This window comes from Artemia sp. Qi Xiang Cuo, chromosome 4, assembly GCF_049724085.1.
Source record: "Artemia sp. Qi Xiang Cuo chromosome 4, ASM4972408v1, whole genome shotgun sequence".
Taxonomy (NCBI): domain Eukaryota; kingdom Metazoa; phylum Arthropoda; class Branchiopoda; order Anostraca; family Artemiidae; genus Artemia; species Artemia sp. Qi Xiang Cuo.
This window is the reverse complement of record NC_142797.1, coordinates 28,583,312-28,609,881: the sequence shown is the minus strand read 5'-3', so window position 1 is coordinate 28,609,881 and position 26,570 is coordinate 28,583,312. Positions and strand designations below refer to the sequence as shown.

Here is a 26,570-nt window from a genome sequence, read left to right as displayed (position 1 = left end):
GACATTCCGACCAATCACAGCAGTTCAGACCAAGATCTTAGCTACGCAGCTTACGAAAGTTAATGAATCCCCGATTGAAGCTTAAAATACATCTAGCAATGCTGCATTGTAACCATCACGATTCCCGAATGAACAATTGGAATTCATTGGCCTGTCTTAATAAACGGCTTATTCCTTCGAGACTTAAAGTATTATCACTGAAAAAAGCCGAAAAGAAGAAACGAGCTTAGAAGGGCTTAATGAGGAACAAAAAGGACTTTTAACCAATTATCAGGGCGAGGGGGTCCAATAAAGAGTTTAGAGAGAAATTAATAAGTTACAAAAGGTACACATACCTGAAAATTAGAACTAGGGGCCCAATTATTAGTCGGATAAATTTCTGATAAATATGCGAATCGGAACAAAATCAAATCCAAAGGGGGTTTTGTCCAATGTTACTTTAAGAGCATGTCAAACCTAGGATATATATACCACAAAATTGAGTTAGACTCGAACACTCATTACATTTTAAACAAATTTAATACCATACCGAAATACATCAACAATACTACTGGAAGCGTGGTTCCAAAAAGCGATGTCCACCGGATTCATTGTGTCCGATAAGCTGATTTGTTTGTCGTTGGTCATGACCGTTTTCTTCAAATCAGCTCCAGCATATAAGAATTGAGCCTCCTCCACCTTGCAATTTGGTAAGTTTCGAACCTGGAATTTTTTAGAATTGACCACAAATTTTATGGATATTTTAAGCCTTAGGAGCCTTTGAAGGAGTTAATTTTTAGACCACACTTTCCTGGAGGGAAATGTCCTTACTCCCCTTTGTGTCTAAATGTGATATCAAAGACCAAGATATTCGTTTAAGATGCATATAGTAGAGATAAAGCTCACTTATTGAGGATTGCTATTTCGCTTATGACACAGCTGGTTTGTGGTTTAAATTATTCAACGGTTCGTAACAAAAGAAGAATGGACAAAGAAGAAAAACAAAAATCAGATAGTTTTGCACTTCATACGCGTTCATCGTAATTGCGTTTTTTTTAATATATTTGTTTTAATATATTTCATTTTTTTTCGAGGCAATATATAAATTTGTATAACGATGACTATGGCTGTGATTTTTATATTTTTAGTTCCTTATCTTTTATTATGACAAGAATACCACTATACCACTCTTAAAGGGTTCAACAATATTTTGACCCCCTTTAAAAAATCCATGTCAGGTTAATCACTGACCATAGGTGCTTATTTTCTTCAATAATACCAAGTGTTTACATTACCCTGGAAAGTGCACACTCTTTTCTCAATACTCCCCCCCCCCACATTAGGCAAAAGTAAGAATACATTGTGATGCATTTCCTGAAAATACATTTCCTTCTTTCTCCAAGTAGTAATAAATCCCTTCTTATTCTCACCAAACAACCGAAAGCGTCTCCTACCACTCCCTCCTTGATATAGTTCTCTTTCCCAGCACATCTGTATTATGTGCCAATACCTCCCTCTAGTGACGTGGTCTTAACCATTTTCTCATACCACATTATTAGTAGTGAGGCCTCAACATTTTTAAAATGGCCCATAGCTGCTACTATTTTCTTCCTTAATGGTTTAAGATCTCGAAAAAGTTTAGCGGTGATCCCGTCATTACGCCGATGATATAAATTTTCTTTAAGATGCATGTGCTGGTTACGTAATAGTGTTTTCTAAAAGATGCAGGTGTTTGTTACATAATAGGAAATGTTTTTTCTTTGATCGTTTAAAAATCTATGAGGGCTAGGGAAAAACCTTCAGGCCCGCCAATCAAGATGCAAACATAGGCGTTACTTAATAATTATGCGCATTTTTTCTTCAAGACATTCTTTATGACGTTTTTCAAGATGTTTCAAGACAAATCGAGACATTTATAAAACATTTGTCTTCAAGAAATTTTTTCAAGACATTTCAATGCGTTTCTTAAGACTTTTCCTTCATTGCGTTTTTCAAGACGTTTCAAGACATTTCGAGACATTTTTTAAGACATTTTCTTCAAGATGTTTTTCATCAAGATTTCTTCAAAACTTGTTTTTTCAGGGCCCGCTTGTCAAGTGGGGCACTCCCGCTTGTAACTGAGGACGGAGCAAACGTGAGTGTTGCGTAATGCTGGCGCACACGAGGGATGTTACGTAATACTTTAAGAGATTTTTTTCTCGAGATTTATTTTTCTTCAAGATTTTATTTTCTTCAAGATTTGTTTTTCATCGAGACAGTTTGTGTTTTCTTTGAGATTTATTTCTTCTTCAAGTTATTTTCTCTCGTTGTTGTCGGCAAAAAAAGGAATTTTCCACTATTTCCAGGAAAAAGGAGCGAAGCGTCATGTGATATTGCTTTAATTTTTCAGAAACTTAGGATCCCAGTTATACGAGAGTTTAACCTGAGCTGGACAAGGACAGCTTAGGTTGGATATTGAAATCAGTGAAGGATTACGTATGAATCATTGCGCAAAGGATTTCAGTATGTAGTTAAAAAGCAAAGATTTTTTTTCCGGTGTGCAGGTGTTATTTATTATTGATTGGTGCGTGAATTAAACTTTTATATAGGATGTGGTCGAAAAAAATAAAAGCAATTTGTCTCCCCTTTGCACGTAAGAAACTATACTCCTGAAAGGGACATTTCTTAGGTTTGAAATAATTCTGTTTTAAGTGTTATGTATATTGAGTTTTTATATAGACTATGACCGAAAGAAACAAAAGCATTTCTCTTCCACATTGCACGTAAGGATATACACTGTAGAAAAGGGAATTTCTCTGGTTTCAAATAATTCTTTTTTAAGTGGTACATATATTGAGCCTTATATGGGCTGTGCTCGGCCTAATGACTACAAATATACATAGGCTATAAGATGTTATGAATGTATCAGTGAAACATATTGAAAGTTCATCGTGGAAGAAGAAATCTAAAAGAAAGGTATTACGAAGAAGTTGAAAAAGCTGTCAGCAAACTGGGTGCTGCAAATTAGAGAAGAGAACCGAGTGAGTCCACCATCGAAAACATCAAAACGGAGATTTACAATAGTCTGTCGCTTGATCTTGAGAAAATGGTGAAGGACAAGCTCTGTGAACTTGACATGAGGACAAAGAATTTATATATATATATATATATATATATATATATATATATATATATATATATATATATATATATATATATATATATATATATATATATATATATATATATATATATATATATATATATATATATATATATATATATATATATATATATATATGTGTGTGTGTATATATATATATATATATATATGTATATGTGTATATATATATATATATATATATATATATATATATATATATATATATATATATATATATATATATATATATATATATATATATATATATATATATATATATATATATATATATATATATATATATATATATATATATATATATATATATATATATATATATATATATATATATATATATATATATATATATATATATATATATATATATATATATATATATATATATATATATATATATATATATATATATATATATATATATATATATATATATATATATATATATATATATATATATATATATATATATATATATATATATATATATATATATATATATATATATATATATATATATATATATATATATATATATATATATATAAGTTTTATTAATAAACAAATTTATGAACATTATTAAAACATTTTATTCTTATTGCACTGAAATCAATCATATACAGCTAGGAAAGGCTATTTTCCGCTGTGAACTCATTCAATTGAGGATTGTCTTCATAATTGCTGAAATTCTGCCCCATGTTCTGCGGCTCCAATTCCAACAACTCCGCTCCGAGTCCCATCGTTTTCAGGATTTTTTTTAGGTGGCTGCTTCCGTGGCACTTTGGGGCTGGTCATCGACACTAGCTAGTTTATTGTATGTTTTCTAACAGTATTATTTGTACATTGGAAGGATAAACACTTAAATCTTATTTAAAAGGTGAAGTTGAAATATTTCAAGAAAGTGTTCGTTGATGATAAAGTTATCGTGGCATTAAATGCTGACAAAGAAAAATATTAGAACTATGAAACAAGTTTCATCGGGGATCTTATCGGAAATATACTTATTTGTTGTCTGGACGGCAAGAGATTAAACGTCTTTGGAACATCAAACAAATTTAACACTACTGGTGGTGGTTGTGGAAGAGTAAAATTTCCAGAGTTGATAGTGCTCAAAGGGAATGCAAACATTAGACTTTTAGAGGATGACGATGGCCAAGTTCTTGCTTATGCTCTGGTAACACATTACCCTTTGATAGATCCTGTCACTATCTTTATGGCATTAGAATTAAAAGAAGACAGGAAGAAGACAAGCCAAATACAGCAGCAAATTTATAATGCATATCTCATCCAGGTGCCGAAACTGCAATCAATGTAAAAATAATGTTGTAATAGACGATGAAATCGCAAGTAAAATAAAAAGGGCATTGACAGACAATATTGCCAGAGAATATGAAGATGAATTGATGGAAAACAAAGCGTTGAGAAATGTAACTACTACCATCATGGGTTTAACAGAAGATACAGGCCATGAACCCAGTAACAGCAAAAATAAAATATATGGTGAGGTTGTTAAAAGTTGTGCATTACCCCAAAATAGAATATGTGACATCTCAAGAGAAATTATTTTGAAGTATCTTATGAGATTGATTCAAAGAGTTTTGTTATTTATTATGATATTCCACATGCCATCATATAAATAAAAATATTTCATTGTATTACTTTGTTATGTTTCCATATTTTAGGAAAACCTACATCAACAAAGATAGGTGAACCCACAGGCGGACACACAGGCAATGAGAGAGGAGAGAGAGAGAGAGAGAGAGAGAGAGAGAGAGAGAGAGAGATATAGAGAGAGAGAGTAGAGAGAGAGAGAAAGAGAGAGACAAAAACACACACAAACAAGCAAAGAGAGACACAGAGACCGGCAAACACACAGGTACGGAGAGAGAGAGACAAAAACACACACACAGTCGGACACACAAAAACACGAAGACAGACGCAGAGATAAGCAAACACACGGTCAGATATACAGACACGGAGAGAAAGAGAGAAAAAACACAAAAATACACACGTATTTTTTTGTCTCTCTACCTCTCTGTGCCTGTGTGTCTGTTGTGTGTTTGTCTGTCTCTGCGTCAGACTTTGTGCGTTTGTTTATCTGACGCTGTGTGTTGTTGCATGTCTATGTGTGTTTTTGTCTCTCTCTTTCTCTCCGTACCTTTGTCTCTGACAGTGAGTTTGCCTTCCTCTGTGTCTGTCTTCTTGTGTTTTTGCGTCTGACTCTGTTTGTTTGTGTGTGCTTTTTATCTATCTCTTTCTCCGTGCCTGTTTGTCTGACTCTTTATCTGTATCATTCTGTCTCTATTCTGTAATTTTATGTCATACTAGGTGTGTTTGTGGGTGTTTTTTCTTTTACAATTTCTCTCTCCGTGCCTGTCCGTCTCACTGTGTGTTTGCCTGTCTCTGTGTCTATCTTTTTGGGTTTGTGTGTCTGACGCTGTGTGTTTGTGTGTGTGTTTTTTTTCTCTCTATCTCTCTCTCTCTCTCCCTCACTCTTGCTCTCTCTCTCTCCCTCACTCTCTCTCTCTCTCTCTCTCTCTCTCTCTCTCTCTCTCTCTCTCTCTCTCTCTCTCTCTCTCTCTCTCTCTCTCTCTGTAATTATTAATTTTTTTTTTATGGAGTGCACAAATGTTTAGGGACAAATGCACCACCTACTGGTTGGCTTTTAAAGCTGGATTAGGTAATTTAGATTGAATTTAATGATTTCCAATAGCTCAATAACGATTGACTGTCTCCAGACTATGACTTGACAAGATCACGTCCTTACGGAACCAAAATTCCTGTTTTTCGGGATGAGGCATTAGAAATCACACTTTTTCTGTGGCTGAATATCTTTTGTTACTTAAAACGGTATTAGAACTTTAAATTTACATTCCATTGAGCTATATATTGACAATTTACGACCACTGACTTAATACAACCTCTCTTAACAAAAAAAAGAAGACAACACTCTGCATTTTATCAACAACATTTTTAGGATTAGTATGCACGACATCTAGATAGTTTGTTTCTAAAGATCTTACATTTAAACTAATATTATGCAGCAATACTATACTTAGCTTATACAAGTTTTTTCTGAAGATTTTCTTGCACGAATTACTATTGATGGGTAAAACTCAAATAGATAAATTTTGCATATTTCAGAAAGCCATAAAAACAATTTTTTTAATGCATATATTATTATCGATATTCAGGGTCTTCAGGTTTCGATTTCAATTGGCAGGAGCCATTCTTCGCTTAAAATTTGCTACCGGTAATAATTTGATTACGGGTTCTCTAAACTTAAAGGTTACAGCTTACCCCAGTGTCCTCTGTTTATGTTCACTTTAAATTATTTTATAAAAATGCTTCGTTTAACGAAATAATATTTACTAAATTCATTTACCAATTACAGCCAAAAAGATTGACAAGATAGGGAGAAAGAGAAGCAAAAAAGAGAGAAAGAGAGAATGAGAGAAATGAAAATGTTTTACACTTAATAAGAAAACTTACCTTTGAAAAGACAGTCCATGAAAATCGACGGGTGAACATGCCCAGATTTTCTACGGCTCGCAAAATTGGACATACTGACAAAGGATGCGCAAAGATGATGAAGTTTCTAATACTCATAGATGCAAGGGTTTGAAACTGACTTTCTAAAAACAAATAATGATAAATATTAAAACTTGGAAATGAAAAAATTGACATATACAGATGTTCTTTGTGTAGGGAGGGGGATGAAAAATCTTGAGTCTTTTCAATGGTCAAGTTGTCACAGATTATAGACTCTGAAGCGATAGTAAGAATATCTCAAATGTTATACCTAGAGAATAGATAAACGGGCCTTGCAGAAGTCAACATGGCAAACTCCATTATTTTTTTAAGTTTTCACGGATTACACATTCTTAAAAGAAAATTCTCAAATATAACATATACATGTTACAGATCTCAGTGGTCTTGAAGCAAAAAAAAAAAAAACATTTAAGGGGTAACGCCTGTCCAAATCAATTTGCCATCTCTCCCGTGTTAAGTATTTTTTTTAGTTTGCTAATAATAAATACTTGAGGGATTTTGTCCGTCTTTCTGTTGTTTTTAAAAAGAGAAAGAGACGAATATTTTAAATGGAGAAAAAGCTAAAGCTGACAGATATCTGCTCTGAAATATGAGATAAAGCCCAAAAACTATTGCTTCTAAATTGTATAAGAAAAATAAAGTAAAAAATGTTCTTTAAAATAAATGGATATTTTATTACATAAAAACTTATTAATGAACACAGTCCTTTGAATACTTCACATACCTGTTCACAAAATTGTGAAGTGAACGACAGAGAACCTACTAGCTGTAAAATTAAAGCGGATCTTGATGCATGAACTAAGGCAAGGGGTTTCTCATTTGAGGCCGGGTACATGTGGTTTAACCACTAGCGAGCCAGTTGCAAGTTATACAACGATTTATAGCGAATATTCATAGTTTTTTGTTGTTTTTTTTTAGCACGCAATCAAACGACAGAAACAGTAAAATAATAGGTCATAGGAAAAAAAGGAATGAGTAAGGTATAATTTTGCCTTTTTGCCAGGCCCATCGTGATAAATTGACGCTAGACTATGTTTTGACTGATGAAAATATTTGACCAAAGTATTTATCCAAACATTTAGCTCAGACCAAGTCTGAATCTTCTTCCTCGTCAAGCAAATCGGCTTGAAAGATAAAAGTATTATCTGCTGGAAGCCTATAAAAATTAGGAGGTGAATATATACTACATGCGAAAAGAGTCTGCTAGTATATACCAAGGTACTACTTTGCTGGGGCCCCCGTACCAAACAGTTTTTTCTGTTAATTTTGCAGGTCATTACACTCTTTGCCAGGGAATAACGCAATTTCAAAAGTTCAGCGTAACTTCAAAGTTCAGTGTCCTTTTTTAGCGGTAAACCAGAAAACCGATGTCTCTTTTTACCCGCCAATTATTTTTGTATATATTCAGATTTCAAATTTGATTCTCCATCAGTTTTGAATAGTTTATATTCGAGATAGCATTAAAGGCGTTTTTTGTAAAAAGCATTTACATTGAAAAATGGATAAGCAATTTTTGGTGAGTAAAAAATATTCTCATTATTATATTAAAAATAAATTATCTTGTCATTAAGTTAGGGAAGAAATTCTTTCCTTACACTAGAACTAAGGGTACTTATCTACTTAGAAGCATGTTGTTTTTAGGAGCTGAAAAAACCTCGAATTCTCTTATAGGTTGAAATTTACGGTGTGATTTTATTATCGAGATCAATGGGTCTTTTAGATGTTTTTTGAAAAAAGTGCTTAGCTTTCGATCAGAAATTTGGGGTTAGAATAAAATGTTGATTTTTTCATGTATTGATTGTTACAAAAGCTTCCTTTTTTATCAAGATCAATGACCCTTTTTTTTTAGGGGTGTTTTTGAAAATACTTCCAGGCCAGCCTGCAAAAAAAAAAATTTTTTTTTAAATAAGTTGATTAATAAATTCTTTAATTAAACTGTGTGTGTGGTTACATCATTTACAAATTTATTAAATTTTACAAAATCTTCCTTTTTTTTTAAAGATGAGTGGCTTTTTTTTTAGGAATTTTTTTGAAAATACTTACAGGACCGTTTGCATTTAAGGTGTGATTTTTTATAAATATCAGTGGCCTTTTTAGGGACTTTTTTTGAAAAAGTGCTTATCTTTCGATCATTAATTTGGGATTATAATAAAATGATGATTCTTTTATTGTATTAATTGTTACAAAAGCTTACTTTTTTTTAAAGTTTTATTTTTTTTTATCAATATCTTTGTTGTTTTTTTTTAGGTTTTTTTTTTTAAAATATTTACCTAACCTTATTCTGTTAATACAATATTACTGAAAATTAAATAGGAAAACAAAAACACCCCCCCCCATTAAATAAAAAAAAATTATTGTTAACTTTAACAAATTTTTAAAAAAAAAATACTCTTTCTTTTCTTAAAATTTTTTTTTAATGAAATTTTTTTATAATAGGGGGGAGGGGATTTACTGAACCATGCTAATTAAATTTTCCACTTCTTAAATTTCTATTTATGTCTACATTTGATTGAAATCTGATAGTTTTACTTGATTGTCACATGCAATTCTTCTCCATATTGTTTAATAAGGAACGCAAATACTGCTTTTTAAGTTTGAATTTACAAATACAGTCACGGAAGCATGGACGTAGGAGGGGGAGGGTGGTGGGAGGGAGGAGCAGTTTATAAAAGGTCCTCCATCTCACTATCAAAACCCCTGATTTTGAAATCAAGATGTTTTTTACACTACTTTAGATGTCTAACATAAACGGAATTATTTTCCAAAAACTCAAAATGCATTTTTGCTCCATGCTAAATTTTTGTCTTTTTTTTTTAAAGGAAGAAGAGACGTGTAATAATCCTCCTTCTTAGAAGAAAACGAGATATGAAGAACCTTCATTAATACAGACCGCAAGGGCGTCTGTTATCACATTCGCTGGGAAAGTTACACGTGATCTGGACCATCCATCAAGCACCAAACTTATAGTAACAGCGCCCTCTGACTCCTGCGTTAGCTCTATGGCAACTGGAAGGAAGTTGAGAAGGGAATGGACTACTTTATACCATGTCTCAGCTCAGCCTATTGAGCTCGAACCCCTTCAAGTTCAGCAAAGGAGTTCAGATATAGAAGTCCAGTCAGAATTTGTAAGTATATACATAATTTTTTCTATCCCTATTTTCAAAAATAAGACAAAATTTTCTCAGGCGCATAGCTTTTGATGATTTAAAAAAAACTTAAAATTTTGTTTCTAAGCTATTTCATTTTCTTTCATTAACCAAATTAACAATATATATATATATATAAAGGAGTGCTTATATGCATTTCTATAAAAAAAAAAAAAAAAAACTTACCTTGTAAATTAGACAAAAGATACATTATAATGAAATATTTAATTTAAAAAAAAAAAAAAAAAATTCGGTTAGTTAACGCGCTGCAAGTAATCCTTAAAATGATATTATTGCGCCACAACCATTTGCATTGTATCAGATCGTTTCATCGCGTTGAATTGTAAAATGAGTTTCCTGTGACATAAAGAAGGTTTTAGTAATCACCAATTATGTGTTTCACATACGAAGAAAATATTATTATTTTGAACCAACTCAGGTAATTATTTTCGCTTTTGAAAGGTTCAAGAAAAAAGAATTTTAAACTGTTCAAGTACAACGGCGTTGTGGAGTCCGAGACCCCCTCACCTCGGAAAGGGTATCAATCCTCCTCCCTCGGAGGAATCCCCTGAGCCCCCCGGGTTCTCCCCGGGAGGGTTTAGGGGAGGGGCGGAGGTCTCTAAAAAGGACCATCCAACATTTCTATTGTTGATATGGATGGAAAAAAAAGTTATTCTCTCTTAAAAAACATTTATTTAGCCCATGTAGAAGAAATCCATTGGCAAAACACAGAGGAAAATACGGATTATTGAGAAAGTAACAACACCACCACCAACCGCCGACACATGGAGTTCGTATCCTTTAACTGAAGCCGAGGAGCAAGTGTTCGTACAGCATACTGCGTCAGTCGAACAATGGTCAAGTTTCATTAACAGTTATGATGAAGAGTCTAAAAGACTCTAATTTTAATCATTTTTTTAATTTGTATTTTAAAAAAAATAATTTTGGAATAAAAAACTTAATTTTTTCTATCATTCTCTTTTTCTGAAATAAAGTTCTAAGAATAATAATAAATTTTCCCGACAAAAAAAAAAATAATTTTTTTAACATGTTCAGTTGACATTATGAAAGACATAAGGCAATGTAACTTTTTTTTCTTCTTCTTTTAATTGTTCAGGTGGTGGTGGTGGGATAATGACTATGAGAAATTGACAAAGTTTATTAACTACAAAAAAATGATTATTTTACATAAGAAATAAAGCTTTTTTTTCTACAGATTAAAAATATAGCACCCCCAGTGGCACCATTGAGTGATGAAGCAGGTATATTTACAGTACCAATTCTTTCACCACCAGCAGAGTTCAGGGATGAACCTACACTGGTTCTAGAGAATTTGCAGTGGCATGAGGGGTTCCTTAACGATGTTTTTAGGGAAATGGCCGGTCTGGATGACTTAAGCTGTGATATTGACATGCTTGAGGACCCAGAGTGGGCGGATAGTTTCATGCGTGAATATTTAAATGATGCTACAAGTAAATTTGAACCGGGTCCTCATAACGAAATTCCATCAGAGGACAATACAGGCTGGCTCGATCAATTGTCCCCAAACACCTTGGAACATGTACTAGGAGACCTCATGTCACATCCCCCCAATGTGATTGAACAGACTGGGAGTGGTGTTATTGACATTTCCCTGTCACCCTCCTCCACCAGTTCGCTTAATAGTAGTAGTAATACAACATCGGCTCATTTTTCCGGGGGCATTTTTAATGAGAAATATATATTTAGTGACTTGAGTCCTGAACAAATAGGGTCAGGACATGAACACAGTACAACGTCCCCGGCCTTGACTGATTTTCATCTGTTAAAATCTGCTCTAAGCCAGTTGCAAACATACAAGATAGATTTTAGCCTCTCCGAGGAAAACGATAGTATTATTTTATCTGACCCTGTTAAAAATCTCCATAGCTATAACGACAAAACTTTAGCACTTATTGATATTCTGATCCAGAATTGGGGGGGTCGGGGGGGAAGGAAAGCAGCAGGGAACCAAAAAGCATATTCACAAAAGGGGACATCTGGGGACATTTTTATTTTCATTTTTCGACAGGCAACCTGACTTTCTACCCAGGTCTAAACAATTTTGAAGACAATTTTTTCAACTGGGTGAATAAACTAATTTCTACTTTGGATACATTTAATGAGAGAGGAAGTGGTTCCACCATTTTATACATTGAACGAATGGATCTGAATCTTAGTATTTTTAAAAAAAACTTTAGTTTAAGGGGTGGGAGGGGTAACAAAATAAAATGCAACCCGGATTTGTCAGCGACAGGAGGGGTTCATGGTTTCAATTTTGAAACTGGAATGCAATGTTTTCAGTACCCGTTTTTAGCGGCAGCCAATTGAACAATAAAAGATGAGTACACACTGAAAAATCTTGACGACCTGGATCTTAACGTTGTGAAAATAGTCCAGACATTAATGTGTTTCGTTTTATAAGTAAGGGATAGGTTGTCATGTAAATAAATCACAATATTTGAGACAGAACTGGTACTTCTGTGGGGGTGATGAGTTTTTCTACAGAACTAATTTGACGTTGTATATGGGCGGAAAAAACCAGATAAAAAAGGGGTTTTTTATTCAGTGATACTACCGAGAGTGGAAAATGTATAAAATTTGGTATGGGTTATTTGCCAGCCTCCCAAAGATGTAAATTCTTATGGTCATTTTTTCCCCGTTACGGCGATAAGTTGACTCCTCTGTCAAGGCGTGAAGAAAGGAGAACGTTTCTATTGTCCCATGTGCCTTTCCCCATTTAGATCCGAGCGAACGTTATCAGATCACATGGGGCATTGCAAACTTCATGGAAATCAAAGAATAGAAATGCCGGTAGAAGGCAAAGACATTTTACAATTTAAAAATTTCCAAAATTCTCTTCTGCAATCTGATAAAGTGTGTTTAGATTGTGAAACAAGACTGGTTGAGGTATCAGACCCATCAAGGCCAAATATAGTCAAGGAACACAAACTAGTTGCGTGTTCCTATGCGCACGCCTGTCGCGACGTCAACAATAAATTGCTATTTGAAGAGTTTTTTTTAACTATGGACGAGAAGGGCAGTATGGAAAATCTATTGGTTTCTTTAATAAAAACAGCAAACAGGGCAATTTCACGATTACGTCATACCAATTATCCGATGACATTGTCGGATAAAAAGCAACTGGCGTTGGAAATGGGAACAGTGTGCTGGGTTTGTAGGAGTGCCCTAGCCCCAAAAGACGCGGTGCAGGACCACAATCACCTTATTGACCCCAATTCAACGGGAAAAAGTAACTTTCGGGGGTGGGCTCACAATTTACGTAATTTAAAAATTAAACAACTACTTTTTCTACCGGTTTTTATACATAACTCTAACTACGATCTGAAGTTTGTGCTACCTGCATTGGTACATCTTCAAAGAAATGGAACAGTGGATGATGATGGTGATGATGATGATGCATGGGTGATAGACAGCTTTACGCAAAAAATCATACCTAAATCCGCAGAAAAGTTGCTGGTTTTGGAATTTATGTGGAAATTTGTTGAAGCCGATGTTGAGCACACGAATTAAATTCACTTTTTAGATTCATACAGTTTTTCCCCCAAATAATTGAGCGAATTAATTCATTTGCAGAAAAACAATGACGGCAGCAATGCTTTCCCCCTTCTCAAGCGACAATTTCCAAATGATTTATATGATTTGTTAACGGTCAAGGGCATATATCCTTATGATTATTATTGTTCCATGTCGAGATTCGCCGAGGAGGCTATTCCTTGTATTGAATCGTTTTACGACAGTCTTCACAATTGTAGTTGCACCCTCGAGGACTACAGTTTTGCTAAAATAGTTTGGGCAGAGTGAGGGTGTATAAATGGATTTGACTACTGCAAGCTGTATTTGTCGAGTGACGTGTTAACTTTGTTAGACATTATGTGTAAAAATACGGATAAAATATATGAGGAATTTAGTCTTGATTTGGGTTATTATTATTATTCGCCTCATCTAGTGATGGAACTCATCCTGAAAATTAGTGGGGAAAAAATTGGGCTAATCACTGACATTGATCAGCATCTGTTCATCGAAAGGTCAATGAGGGGGGGTTTTGTTTTTCACGGAGACTGTATCTTGGAAACCGATCCAACGGGGGAGAAGACGGGGACAAAATCAAATGCAGTTTTCCTCGATATGAATTCTCTCTACCCTTCGGCCATGTCCCATTATGCACTACCGTGCGGCGACTATAAATGGCTCAGTGACCCTCAAGCTCCCCATTTCCCCAACATTGGCGATGACAGTGTTGAGGAGAATGAACCGGTGGGATGGTTTTTTGAAATTGATGGAGAGATACCAGTCTAGCTTCACGATTCAGTAAAGGATTTTGTTTTCCAGTGTATCAATAGACCTGTGACTAAGGACTCTATGATTCCTCGCAATAGGTGTTTAGTAAAGGTGGACGGAGTGAATTGGGCACCTTCAAAACAAAAACTTATTGCTGACCTTCTGCCAAAAAAAAACAAAGTTGTACATAATGTAGCGTTAAAATTTATGTGTAACAATGGTTTCAACGTCACAAATGTTCACCGAGCACTCGAGTTTAGTCAAAAACCCTATCTGAAATCGTTTTTTGACACTTTTGTCGGCAAACGTTCTGCAGAACAGACGAAAGCTGAAAAATAAATTTATAAACTCATTTTAAATTCGGCTTTTGGCAAAATATGTGAGAGTGTTCGCAATAGGAATCGTTGTGACGTCGTGACCGATCCAGAACAATGGGCTCGAATTATTGCCGATCCCAATTACACTTCCTTTACAATCGTTGGTCCGGACATGGTACTTTTGAATAGGAAAAAAAGACACATTGTCCTGAATAAAAATATTGCTGCAGGCAGTGCTATCTTGGAGATCTCAAAAAAGCTCATGTTGGAATTCTACTACAATGTGGCTAGGGTACGGTGGCCGGAAAAGGGGCACGTAGAGGTCTGCTACGGTGACACGGATTCTCTACTGCTCAAAGTAAAAACACCAAATCTAATTGATGATTTGGCGCACGTTGAAATTATCACTTCACGAATGGACTACACCAAGGGGAGTGGTGATCTTTACCCTGAGCTAGTAAAACGTTGGGCGCCCAATCAACTTTTATTTTTTAAATCTGAACCAGGTAGTGACTTGATTTCCCGTGGTATGTTTGTCGGTCCGAAGGTGTACTTTATACAGATATACGACGAAGAAATCAAGAAACGTTGCAAAGGAGTACCCACGCGCATTGTGGACAAGAATTTCGACATGAACATTTATAGGAATTGTATTGTTGAAAATACAATTCCACGAGCCAAATTGTTGGCAATTCGTTCATTAAACTACAAGAACTATACTGTAAATGTAGAGAAAATAGCCATGAGTACCATTTCCGACAAGATCTATGTTTGTCAAGATGGTGTGACCACCCTCCCCTTGGACACTATTTAACTTCAGACCGGATCGAATGTACTGCCCACAGGGAAAGTCTCGGTTTAAATAAAGTCCTGTAACTAATTTCCTAAAAACCTTTGGGGGGGGGGAGGCCCCCCCGGCCCCCCTTCCGGCCACTGTACCCTAGCCACATTGTAGTAGAATTCCAACATGAGCTTTTTTGAGATCTCCAAGATAGCACTGCCTGCAGCAATATTTTTATTCAGGACAATGCGTCTTTTTTTCCTATTCAAAAGTACCATGTCCGGGCCAATGATTGTAAAGGAAGTGTAATTGGGATCGGCAATAATTCGAGCACATTGTTCTGGATCGTTCACGACGTCACAACTAGTCCTATTGCGGACACTCTCACACATTTTGCCGAAAGCCGAATTTAAAATGAGTTTATAAATTTATTTTTCAGCTTTCGTCTGTGCTGCAGAACGTTTGCCGACAAAAGTATCAAAAAACGATTTCAGATAGTGTTTTTGACTAAACTCGAGTGCTCGTTGAACCTTTGTTAAGTTGAAACCATTGTTACACATAAATTTTAATGATACTTGGTGTACAACTATGTTTTTTTTTGGCAGAAGGTCAGCAATAAGTTTTTGTTTTGAAGGTGCCCAATGCAATCCGTCCACCTCGACTAAACAACTATTGCGAGGACTCAAAGAGTCCTTAGTCAAAGGTCTATTGATACACGGGAAAACAAAATCCTTTACTGAATCGTGAAGCTCGACTGGTATCTCTCCATCAATTTCAAAAAACCATACCACTTTCACAGGCTACTACATCCTGTCGTCGCCTAGTGGTTGGAACTGAGTGGATTTATTTTGTTTCAGAACTTTATATTCGACGCCCTTGCGTGCCTACTGTAATCTTGCTAAAGTGTCGAGAGAAGTCATCCCGAGTACCACTACCGGCGATGTTGTCCCCGTCTTCTCCCCCGCTGGATCAGTGTCCCAACGGCGGTCTCCGATAAAAACAACCCCCCCCCTCATGGAACTCTTTAAGTCTCGATGATGATCAATGTCAGTAAGGCGAACAATTTTTCCACACACCCTTTTCTTTAGGATGTCACGCAGTCGCTGTTGCGAAGAAACATAATAACCCACATCAAGATTAAACTCCTCTTAGATTTTATCTGTATTTTTACATATAATGTCTAACAAAGTTAACACGTCACTCGACAAATACAGCTTGCAGTAGTCAAATCCATTTTTACACCCCCTCTGCCCAAACTTTTTAGCAAAACTGTATTCCTCGGGGGTGCAACTACGATCTTGAAGACTGTCGTATAACAATTAAATGCAGTGACGAGTCTCCACTGCGACTCTCTACATGGAACAATACTGGTCATAAGGATATATGCCCTTGACTGTTAACAACTCATATAAATCATTTGAAAATTGTTGCTTGAGAAGGGGGAAAGCATTTCTGCCGTCATCGTTTTTCTGCACTTGAATTAATTCGCTCAATGATTTGGGGACAAAACTGTAGGAATCTAAAAAGCGAATTTTATTCGTGTGCTCAACACCGGCTTCAACAAATTTCCACATAAATTCCAAAACAAGCAACTTTTCCGCGGATTTAGGTATGATTTTGTACGTAAAGCTGTCTATCACCCATGCATCATCATCATCACCATCATCATCCACTGTTCCATTTCTTTGAAGATGTGCCAATGCAGGTAGCACAAACTTCAGATCGTAGTTAGAGTTATGTATAAAAACCGGTAGAAAAAGTAGTTGTTTAATTTTTAAATTACACGAATTATGAGCCCACCCCCGAAAGTTACTTTTTCCCATTGAATTGGGGTCAATAAGGTGATCGTGATCCTGCACTGCGTCTTTTGGGTCAAGGGCACTCCGAAACACACGACAACGAGTTCCCTTTTCCACAACTAAATGCTCTTTATCCAACATTGTCATTGGATAATTGGTATGACATAATCGTGAAATTGCTTTGTTTGTCGTTTTTATTAAAGAAACCAATAACTTTTCCATACTGCCCTCCTCGTCCATAGTAAAAAAAAACTCTTCCAATAGCATTTTATTGTTGACGTCGCGACGGGCGTGCGCATAGGAACATGCAACTAGTTTGTGTTCCTTGACTATATTTGGCATTGATGGGTCTGATACCTCAACCAGTCTTGTTTCACAATCTAAAGACACTTTATCAGATTGCAGAAGAGAATTTTGAAAATTTTTAAATTGTAAAATGTCTTTGCCTTCTGCCTGCATTTCAATTCTCTGATTTCCATAAATTTTGCAATGCCCCATGTGATCTGATAACGGTCGCTCTGATCTAAATGGGGAAAGGCACATGGGGCAATAGAAACGTTCACCTTTCTTCACACCTTGACAGAGGAGTCAACTTATGACCGTAACGGGGAAAAAATTACCATAAGAATTTACATCTTTGGGAGGCTTGTAAATAACCCATACACAATTTTTAACATTTTCCACACTCGGTATCCTCACTGAGTACAAAACTACTTTTCTATTTGTTTTTTTCCCCCCAGCGCAGAAGTCAGTGTCAGACTGGAGCCCACAGAACCACAATCCCCGAGGAGAAGGATAGGGCTAGCCTATGCTTATTTATGTTAATTAACAAGGATCCTTTACCTCTAAACAATCAAAATTTACTTTAGTTAAATTTTTCCCACCGTTACGAGCAAGATTGTTAAGATTTTTTATTGTGGACGCATTTTATAATGTCCTGTTGGCTTCCGCTAAAAACACATACTTAAAGCATTGAAGCCCAGTGTCAAATTTGAAACTCTGAAACCTTTCTGGCGCTTACAAATGTGGGTTGTATTTTATTCTTTTAACTCTCCCTCCACTTACACTAAAGTTTTTTTTAAATCTACTGAGATTAAGATCCATTCATTAACTGTATAAAATTTTGGAAACACTTCCTCTCTCACTAAATGTATCCAAAGTTGAAATTACTTTATTTACCCAGTTGAAAAAGTTGTCTTCAAAATTGTTTAGACCTGGATAAAAAGTCTGGTTGCCTGTCGAAAAATGAAAATAAAAAATGTCCCCAGATGTTCCCTTTTGTAGATACACTTTTTGGTTCACTGATGCTTTAATTCCCCCCGACCTCCCCATTTCTGGATCTGAATATCAATAAGTGCTCGAATTCTGTCGATATAGCTATGGAGATTTTTCACAGGGTCAGTTAAAATAATGCCATAGTTTTCCTCGGGGAGGCTAAAATCTATCTTGTATGTTTGCAAATGGTTTAGAGCAGATTTTAACAGATGAAAATCAGGCAATGCCGGGGACGTAGTACTGTTTTCATGTCCTGACCCTGTTTGTTCAGGACTCAATTCACTAATTATAAAGTTCTAATTAAAAATGCCCCCGGAAAAATGAGCTGATGTTGTATTACTACTACTATTAAGCGGAATGGTGGAGGAGGGTGACAGGGAATTGTCAATAACACCACTCCCAGTCTGTTCAATCACATTGGGGGGTGTGACATGAGGTCTCCTAGTACATATTCCAATGTGGTTGGAGACAATTGATGAAGCCAGCCTGTGTTGTCTTCTGATAGAATTTTAGTATGGGTACTCGGTTCAGATCTACTTGTAGCATCATCTAAATATACAGGCATGAAACTATCTGCCCGCTCTGGGTCCTCAAGCATGTCAATATTCCAGCTTAAGTCCTCCATAACGGCCATTCCCCCAAAAACATCATTAAGGAATCCCTCATGCCACTTCATATTATCTAGAACCAGTGTAGGTTCATCCCTGAACTCTGCTGGTGGTGACAGAATTGGTTCTGTAAATATACCTGCTTCATCACTCGATGGTGCCACTGGGAGTGCTATATTTTTAATCTGTAGAAAAAAAAAGTTTTATTTCTTATGTAAAATAATCATTTTTTTATAGTTAATAAACTTCGTCAATTTCTCATAGTCATTGTCCCACCACCACCACCTGAACAATTAAAAGAAGAAGAAAAAAAAAGTTACATTGCCTTATGTCTTTCATAATGTCAATTGATCATGTTAAAAAAAATATTTTTTTTTTTTGTCGGGACAATGTAGTCTTATTCTTAGAAGGGTAAGTTAGAACAAGAGAATGATAGAAAAAATTAATGGTTTTATTCCAAAATTTTTTTTAAAAATAAAAACGCAAAATATGAGTCCAATTCGATTGTTTGAGCCTCTTCATTATAACTGTTAATGAAATTTGACCATTGTTCGACTGACGCAGTATGCTGTACGAAAACTTGCTCCTCGGCTTTAGCTAAAGGACATGAACTCCATTTGTCGGTGGTTGGTGGCGTTGTTGTTACTTTCTCAATAATCCGTATTTTCCTCTGTGTTTTGCCAACGGATTTTTTAGACCTGGTCTAAATAAATGATTTGTAAGAGAGAAGAAATTTTTTCTCCATCCATATCAACAATAAAAATGTTGGATGTTCCTTTTCAGAGACCTCCGCCCCTCCCCAAACTCCTCCCCGGGGCGAACCCTTGGGGACCGGGAGCTTCCTCCGATGTAGGAGGATCGCAAACCTTTCCGAGTTGAGGAGGTCTCGGACTCCACAACGCCGTTGTACTTGAACAGTTTAAAATTCTTTTTCTTGAACCTTTCAAAAACGAAAATAATTGCCTGAGTTGGTTCAAAATAATAATAATATTTTCTTCGTATGTGAAACCCATAATTGGTGATTACTAAAAACCTTCTTCCTGTCACAGGAAACTCATTTACAATTCAAAGCGATGAAACGATCTGATACAATGCAAATGCTTGTAGTGTAATAATATCATTTTAAGGATTAATTGCCAAGCTTTAACTAACAAAATAGTTTTTTTTTTGTTTAAAATGTATTATTGAATAAGAATGTTTCTTGTTTTTTAGTTAAAAGGTAAGTTTTTTTTGTTTGTTTTTTTTTATAGAAAATGCATATAAGCACTCCTTGATATATATATAATGATAATTTGGTGAATGAAAGAAAATGAAATATCTTAGAAACAAATTTTATTTTTTTTTAAATCATCAAAAGCTATGCGCCTGAGAAAATTTTGCCTTATTTTTGAAAATAGGGATAGAAAAAATTATGTATATACTTACAAATTCTGACTGGACTTCTATATCTGAACTCCTTTGCAAAACTTGAAGGGGTTCGAGCTCAGTAGGCTGAGCTGAGACATGGTATAAAGTAGTCCATTCCCTTTTCAACTTCCTTCCAGTTGCCATAGAGATAACGCGGGAGTCAGAGGGTTCTGTCACTATAAGTTGAGTGCTCGATGGATAGTCCAGATCACGTGTAACTTTTCCAGCGAATTTGATAACAGACGCCCTTGCAGTCTGTAATAATGAAGGTTCGCCATCTCTAGTTTTAGTCTCAGATTGGAGTTTATTGCAAGTATATTATTAAATTAAAAAAAAAAAGACAAAAATTTAGCATGTAGCAAATATGCATTTTGAGTTTTTGGAAAATAATTCATTTTATGTTATAAATCTAAATTAGTGTAAAAAACATCTTGCTTTCAAAATCAGGGGTTTTGATAGTGAGATGGAGGACCTTTTATAAACTGCTCCTCCCTCCCTCCACCCTCCCCCCTCCTACGTCCAAGCTTCCGGGACGATATTTTTAAATTCAAACATAAAAAGCATGATTTTCATTACTTATTAAACAATATGGAGAAGAATTTCATGTGACAATCAAGTAAAACCATCATATTTCAATAAAATGTATACATAAATATAAATTTAAGAAGTGGAAAAGTTAATTCGCATGGCTCAGTCAAGCCCCTCCCCCCCCCTATTGGATAATAAGGTCCTTTAAATAAAAAGTATTGAAAATAAAAAATTTTTTTTTATTAATTTGGTTTATAATTTAAAAATTTTTTTTTTTGAGTAAATGGGGGGGGGGGTGAGGGTTTTTACAGAATTAAATTGAATTAATTTTTACTTAAAAGCCTAATGTTAGTTAATTTTTTTAAAAAAAAAGCCATAAAAAAAAAAAAAAAATGAAATTGATAAAAAAAAAATCACACTTTAAAAAAAAGTAAGCTTTTTTAACAATTAATACATTAAAAGAATCATCATTTTATTCTAATCCAAAATTACTGATCGAAAGCTAAGCAATTTTTAAAAAACCTCCCCAAAACCGGCAGATTATATTTAAAAAAAATAAAACCTTAAATGCAGCCGGGCCGTTAATTTTTTAAAAAAAAATACATAAAAAAAAAAAGCCACGGATCATTATAAAAAAAAAGGAAGCTTTTTTTACAATTAATAAATTTTTAAAATAGGTAACCACACACATTTTAAATAAAGAATTTCTTCCTTAACTTAATTACAAAAAATTTTTTTTTTTTTTTGCAGGCTGGCCTTGAAGTAATTTCAAAAACACCCCTAAAAAAAAAAAGGGTCATTGTTCTTGATAAAAAAGGAAGCTTTTGTAACAATTAATACATTAAAAAATAAACATTTTATTCTAATCCCAAATTACCGATCGAAAGCTAAGCACTTTTTTCAAAAAACATCTAAAAGACCCATTGATCTCGATAAAAAAAAATCACACCGTAAATTTCAACCTATAAGAGAATAAGAGGTTTTTTCAGCTCCTAAAAACAACAGTCTTCTAAGTAGATAAGTACCCTTAGCTCTAGTGTAAGGAAAGAATTTCTTCCCTAACTTAATGGCAAGATAATTTCTTTTTAATATAATAATGAGAATATTTTTTACTCACCAAAAATTGCTTATCCATTTTTCTATGTAAATGCTTTTTACAAAAAATGCCTGTAATGCTATCTCGAATATAAACTATTCAAAACTGATGGAGAATCAAATTTGAAATCTGAATATATACAAAAATAATTGGCGGGTAAAAAGAGTCATCGGTTTTCTGGTTTACCGCTAAAAAAGGACACTGAACTTTGAAGTTACGCTGAACTTTTGAAATTACGTTATTCCCTGGCAAAGAGTGTAATGACCTGCAAAATTAACAGAAAAAACTGTTTGGTACGGGGGCCCCAGCAAAGTAGTACCTTGGTATATACTTCTGCTCTTTTAACATATGCTTAATATCTCTTATTTTCTTCCAGGGGCGTCAATTCATTAGAATATAGGGTATCAGTGAGCAAAATATTCTTATATTAAATCTAAGGGTATAGTTTCGTTGTTTTTTTGTCAAATCGGAACACCTAAAAATGTTTTTCATAATGAAAATACTTGAATAATATTTTAAATCAAAAAAATTAAAATGTCCTGAGACAAAATATACCCCCCCCCCAATCTCAGGCAAGTTACCCTAAACTTGAAAAAGTGGAAATTGGCTCAGATTTTCTAAACTGAACTGAGGCAATGAATTGATACTATTTGGAAAGTGATTGGAGACGTTGGGCATCCGTGAACAAATGCTAAATTGAGAGAGGAATTTGGGACAATATTTGGGGACGCCCAGCCGCCCAGAGTCTCAGGCAAGTGACCCAAAAATTTCAAAAATTTGTGGAAAATTCAAATTTTTTTCAGAGTGTGGGGCTAAGCTTAGGCAACGAAAAGGTACTATTTGAAAGATACAGATGGCTTTAAACGATTGTTTTGGATTGTTTTGCCTGTTATTTCAAGCAAATTTATGGTCCTATGTCAATTTTAAATTCTTGGTCAACCTTCTTAAGACCATAGGTGGGTGTGCCTTGTTTGCCTCTTTTTTAAATTCTTGATCAGCATGCCTAAGACTCTAGGCAGGCATGCCTCCTTTCCAAAAACTAACCTGACAAGTATGTGTCCAATAAGAGAGTCATTCATACTCCTGCCATTTACCCGTGCCCCAGCCATTTAAACAGTTGCCTCTCAATTACTTGGACTATCTGTCTTGGCTTTTCTCTGTCTACAATTACCCAGCCCAGTCTTGATGCAACCTATGCAACCTATTGCAAAATACTTGATAACTTCATTTCCCCCCCCCTGTTCCGCATATAGATTTTAATTTTCTGTAATTTTTCCTTTACTAACTGCGGGCAGTAATATTTTATGGATTTTATATTTATCTATTGTAACCTTTGTTTTAGGAAGACGAGTATATAAAAAAAAAACATAAAAACATCTCTTCAACACATGCTTTTATTTTTCATTTTATCGTAGAGGGCATCAATTCAAAGGTGGACTTAGAGAAAAATCTGGGGGGAGGGCAATGTGACGAGGATGCCAATAAATGACCAAATTGCCAAGTCTACGGCAATTGTTAAGCAGAGCAACACACTCAAGAAGTAAAGTTAGGTTAATCCTAACGAAATATACCAAATATAAGGAAAAATATAATATTTTAGTAACAAAATTATGAAAATACAACAGAGAATTTTGGTAAGCAGGTCACCCAGAACGCATTATATTAATTACAGAACCTAACCAACTCTAGATATTACATATATAATTAAAATCGACCCACCGCTGAGACTATGTTCCTGGTTATAGGCTGATAATCTACAAGTACAAAGAAATAAACCAATAAAGCCCCCGGTGTTAAAAAGCTCAAACTAATGGAGTGTAGTCGCTGTGCTGAATAAGTACCAAAAAGGTTCTTTTTTATTTAAAAGAAGGTGTAAAAGGTGCCCGCGGTCCCCCTAGATCTGCACCTGCGTCAGTCTACGGTATATATAGGGGGCGGTAAAATGATCTTTTCAGACATTAGGTGGGGTAGTTTTGATGTTCTTGTTCAATAAAAATACAGGCAAAAGGTTTGTTCAAATTAAATTCCCAAAAATTTAATCTCAGGGTGAGGGACAAAATTTCTAGAAGGAAAAATCGTTCCCAACCCTACAATTGACAGTCCTGTTTTCTAAATATATTTTAGTTTTTACACTTTTCAATTTACTTACTGCAGACGAAAAGTTAACTACTGTGTGCCAATGTTCATGATGGTTGAGTAGAAAAAAGTACCGTGTGTTAAAATTCATAATTTTTTTTGTGAGAACGAAAGAGCTGAATAACAGCTTCAATCTTGTGATTTCACTGTATGATGGAAAATCAGCAGTTTTTATGTTTTGTTTTTTTTTTTACACAAAAAGTTGTTTAGATTTTTAAGGAAAGATAACAAGATTTTGAAAAAAAAATCCACGCATTTCTAATAGGATTTAGATCGTATACCCTTTTTTTTACCATAATTTTGTCTTCAAAAGGAGGTGTTACACCAGGCCAGGGTTACTCGTATTTTACATTCAAAAGTTGATCATCAAAAGTTACATTCCTGTGGGTATCAAATACATTTGATGGTGACCTATGTTTACTCCCCCCTCCCTTACGGAAAACACGCCTCTCCTTGGAAAATGCTCCCCCGCAGAAAATAACCCCCAGAAAATATTCTCCAAACGAGCAGAGATTACAGTAGATAACCTAGTCAAACTTAAAACAAGCAAAAGTTAAAAGGTGTTAGATCTGTCTTTTAAGACCAGTCTTCTTAAAACCAGAACATGATTTGTACTTTACTACAAATGAAAAAAACCGTGGATTATCAGTCTAATAGAAATATTCTGATATTGATTCTTTGAAGTCTTAATACTTCTTTGTTTATTAAAGTCTAAAAAGCGAAAACACTAAAATGTATTTTGTTTTCAGTAATGTGCAATATTATGTTCTGGTCTTGAGAAGGCTTGTGGGTTTTCAGCCCTATTCAAGTAGATTTTGATTGTGTTTGAGTTTGACTCGGTATTTTATTGTAATTTCTGTTTGTTTTGAGCTTAATTTTTATTGATGGTGATTTGTAGTAGTTTTACGGTAGAAAAATAATTCGAATTTATTCCTACTCATTTTTGGCTTAATAGAGTTCTTTACTTTTCTTTAACAAAATTGTTCCATAGGAAAAGCTTTTTAAAATTGATTTCTCTTCGTATTTTTAATTAACATAGTCTTTTCCATGGCACCCCTTGGAAAAAGGAACAAAACACAAACAAATAAACACGCATCCTTGATTTTTCTTCTCGCAAAAAATACGAAATTCCACATTTTTGCAGATGGGAGCTAACTTCTTCAAGAGGGTTCTCCATATACACTGAATTTGACATTGTTAATTTGGACTCAAGATTTCTTTAACTTTTAACGGATTGTTTCTCCCTTCTTCGAAAATCAGGCAAATTTCCTCAGGCTCGTAGCGTTTGATGTGTAACATTAGTAGAGGGGACCCTTGCTATACTAAAGATACATCCATATTTGGGAGGCCATTGGACACCAGCCAGAACTACAAGAGAAGGTATTTGACCTACTTCACAAATAGGCTTTAGATTTCAGTCAATTGACATATTACAGATTATTCACAGATTGAGTCTTCAGGAGTTTGTCACATAATTTTCGCCTACATATGGATATCACGATAAATTCAAATGGGAATAATTATTTAAATTTTCGAAGAGAGAAAGGGTTAAATATTAATCGCATACCAACAATAGGTTAATCTGAGGAAATGGTGACACCCTTAAGAGATACATATTTTTTTGGAGGGATGTCTTGAGCATGACCTGCATATTAGAAAAAATCATTTACTCGGAGCATGTACAAGAATTTAACCTACTTTTTAGACCAACACAAGTAAACATGCGATCAGAGGACTGGGAAATATGTATATATTTTTAAAATTGTTCTCAATTGACATGAGAAAAAAAGGGTTTATTTATTCTGTAATTGGGATAGAAATTAATAAAAAAAAATTTATTAGGATTAAATGAAACCGGCAACGGGTTGAAATTTTAATTGGTTATAAACTAAGGCAAATCTGAGGGAATGGTAAATCCCTAATCTGATTGTGTGCAGACTAATCAGAGGCCTATTTAACCAAGTCCAATGAAACAATCAGCTAAAATGATTAAAAACAAATTGGGGAATCTTCTTGGCTTTTAGAAAATGTTGGTAAGGTCTTAATAAAGTTGGCTTCAATAAATATGATTTTGCATAGACTGTTCAGAGGTCTATTTAAGTGATCCTCTTTGGCTTCATCTTATGGTACTTGTCTATTATAGCGATCACACTCAAGTTCTTGACCTGAGTAAAACCGATTTCTATGTCTGCATTCAGAGATAATTAGCTTAGTCTCAGTGAGATAAATTACTACGCAGGTATATTTTAATTAATTATCTAATGTAAAGTTGGTTAAGTGATCCTATTTGGCTTCATCTTATGGTACTTGTCAATTATAGCGACAAAACTCAAGTTCTTGATCTGAGTAAAAAACCGATCTCTGTGTCTGCATTCAGAGATAATTAGCTTAGTCTCAATGCTATAAACTACTACGCAAATATATTTTAATTAATTATCTAATGTATAGAGCTCGTGAAGTGATCCT

At 34.7% G+C, this 26,570-nt stretch overlaps 1 protein-coding gene across 1 annotated transcript in view; it reads right to left on the bottom strand.

Annotated features, from left to right (window-relative positions):
- LOC148952962 (ionotropic receptor 25a-like) overlaps positions 1-26,570 on the bottom strand; it is a 663,783-nt gene that overhangs the window by 484,764 nt on the left and 152,449 nt on the right. The window contains exons 6-7 of the mRNA XM_089088207.1: positions 6,632-6,774; positions 530-702 (exon numbers count right to left, since the gene is read on the bottom strand). Of these exons, the coding sequence (XP_088944333.1) occupies positions 530-702; positions 6,632-6,774 (316 nt within the window). The remainder of the gene's footprint in view (positions 1-529; positions 703-6,631; positions 6,775-26,570) is intronic.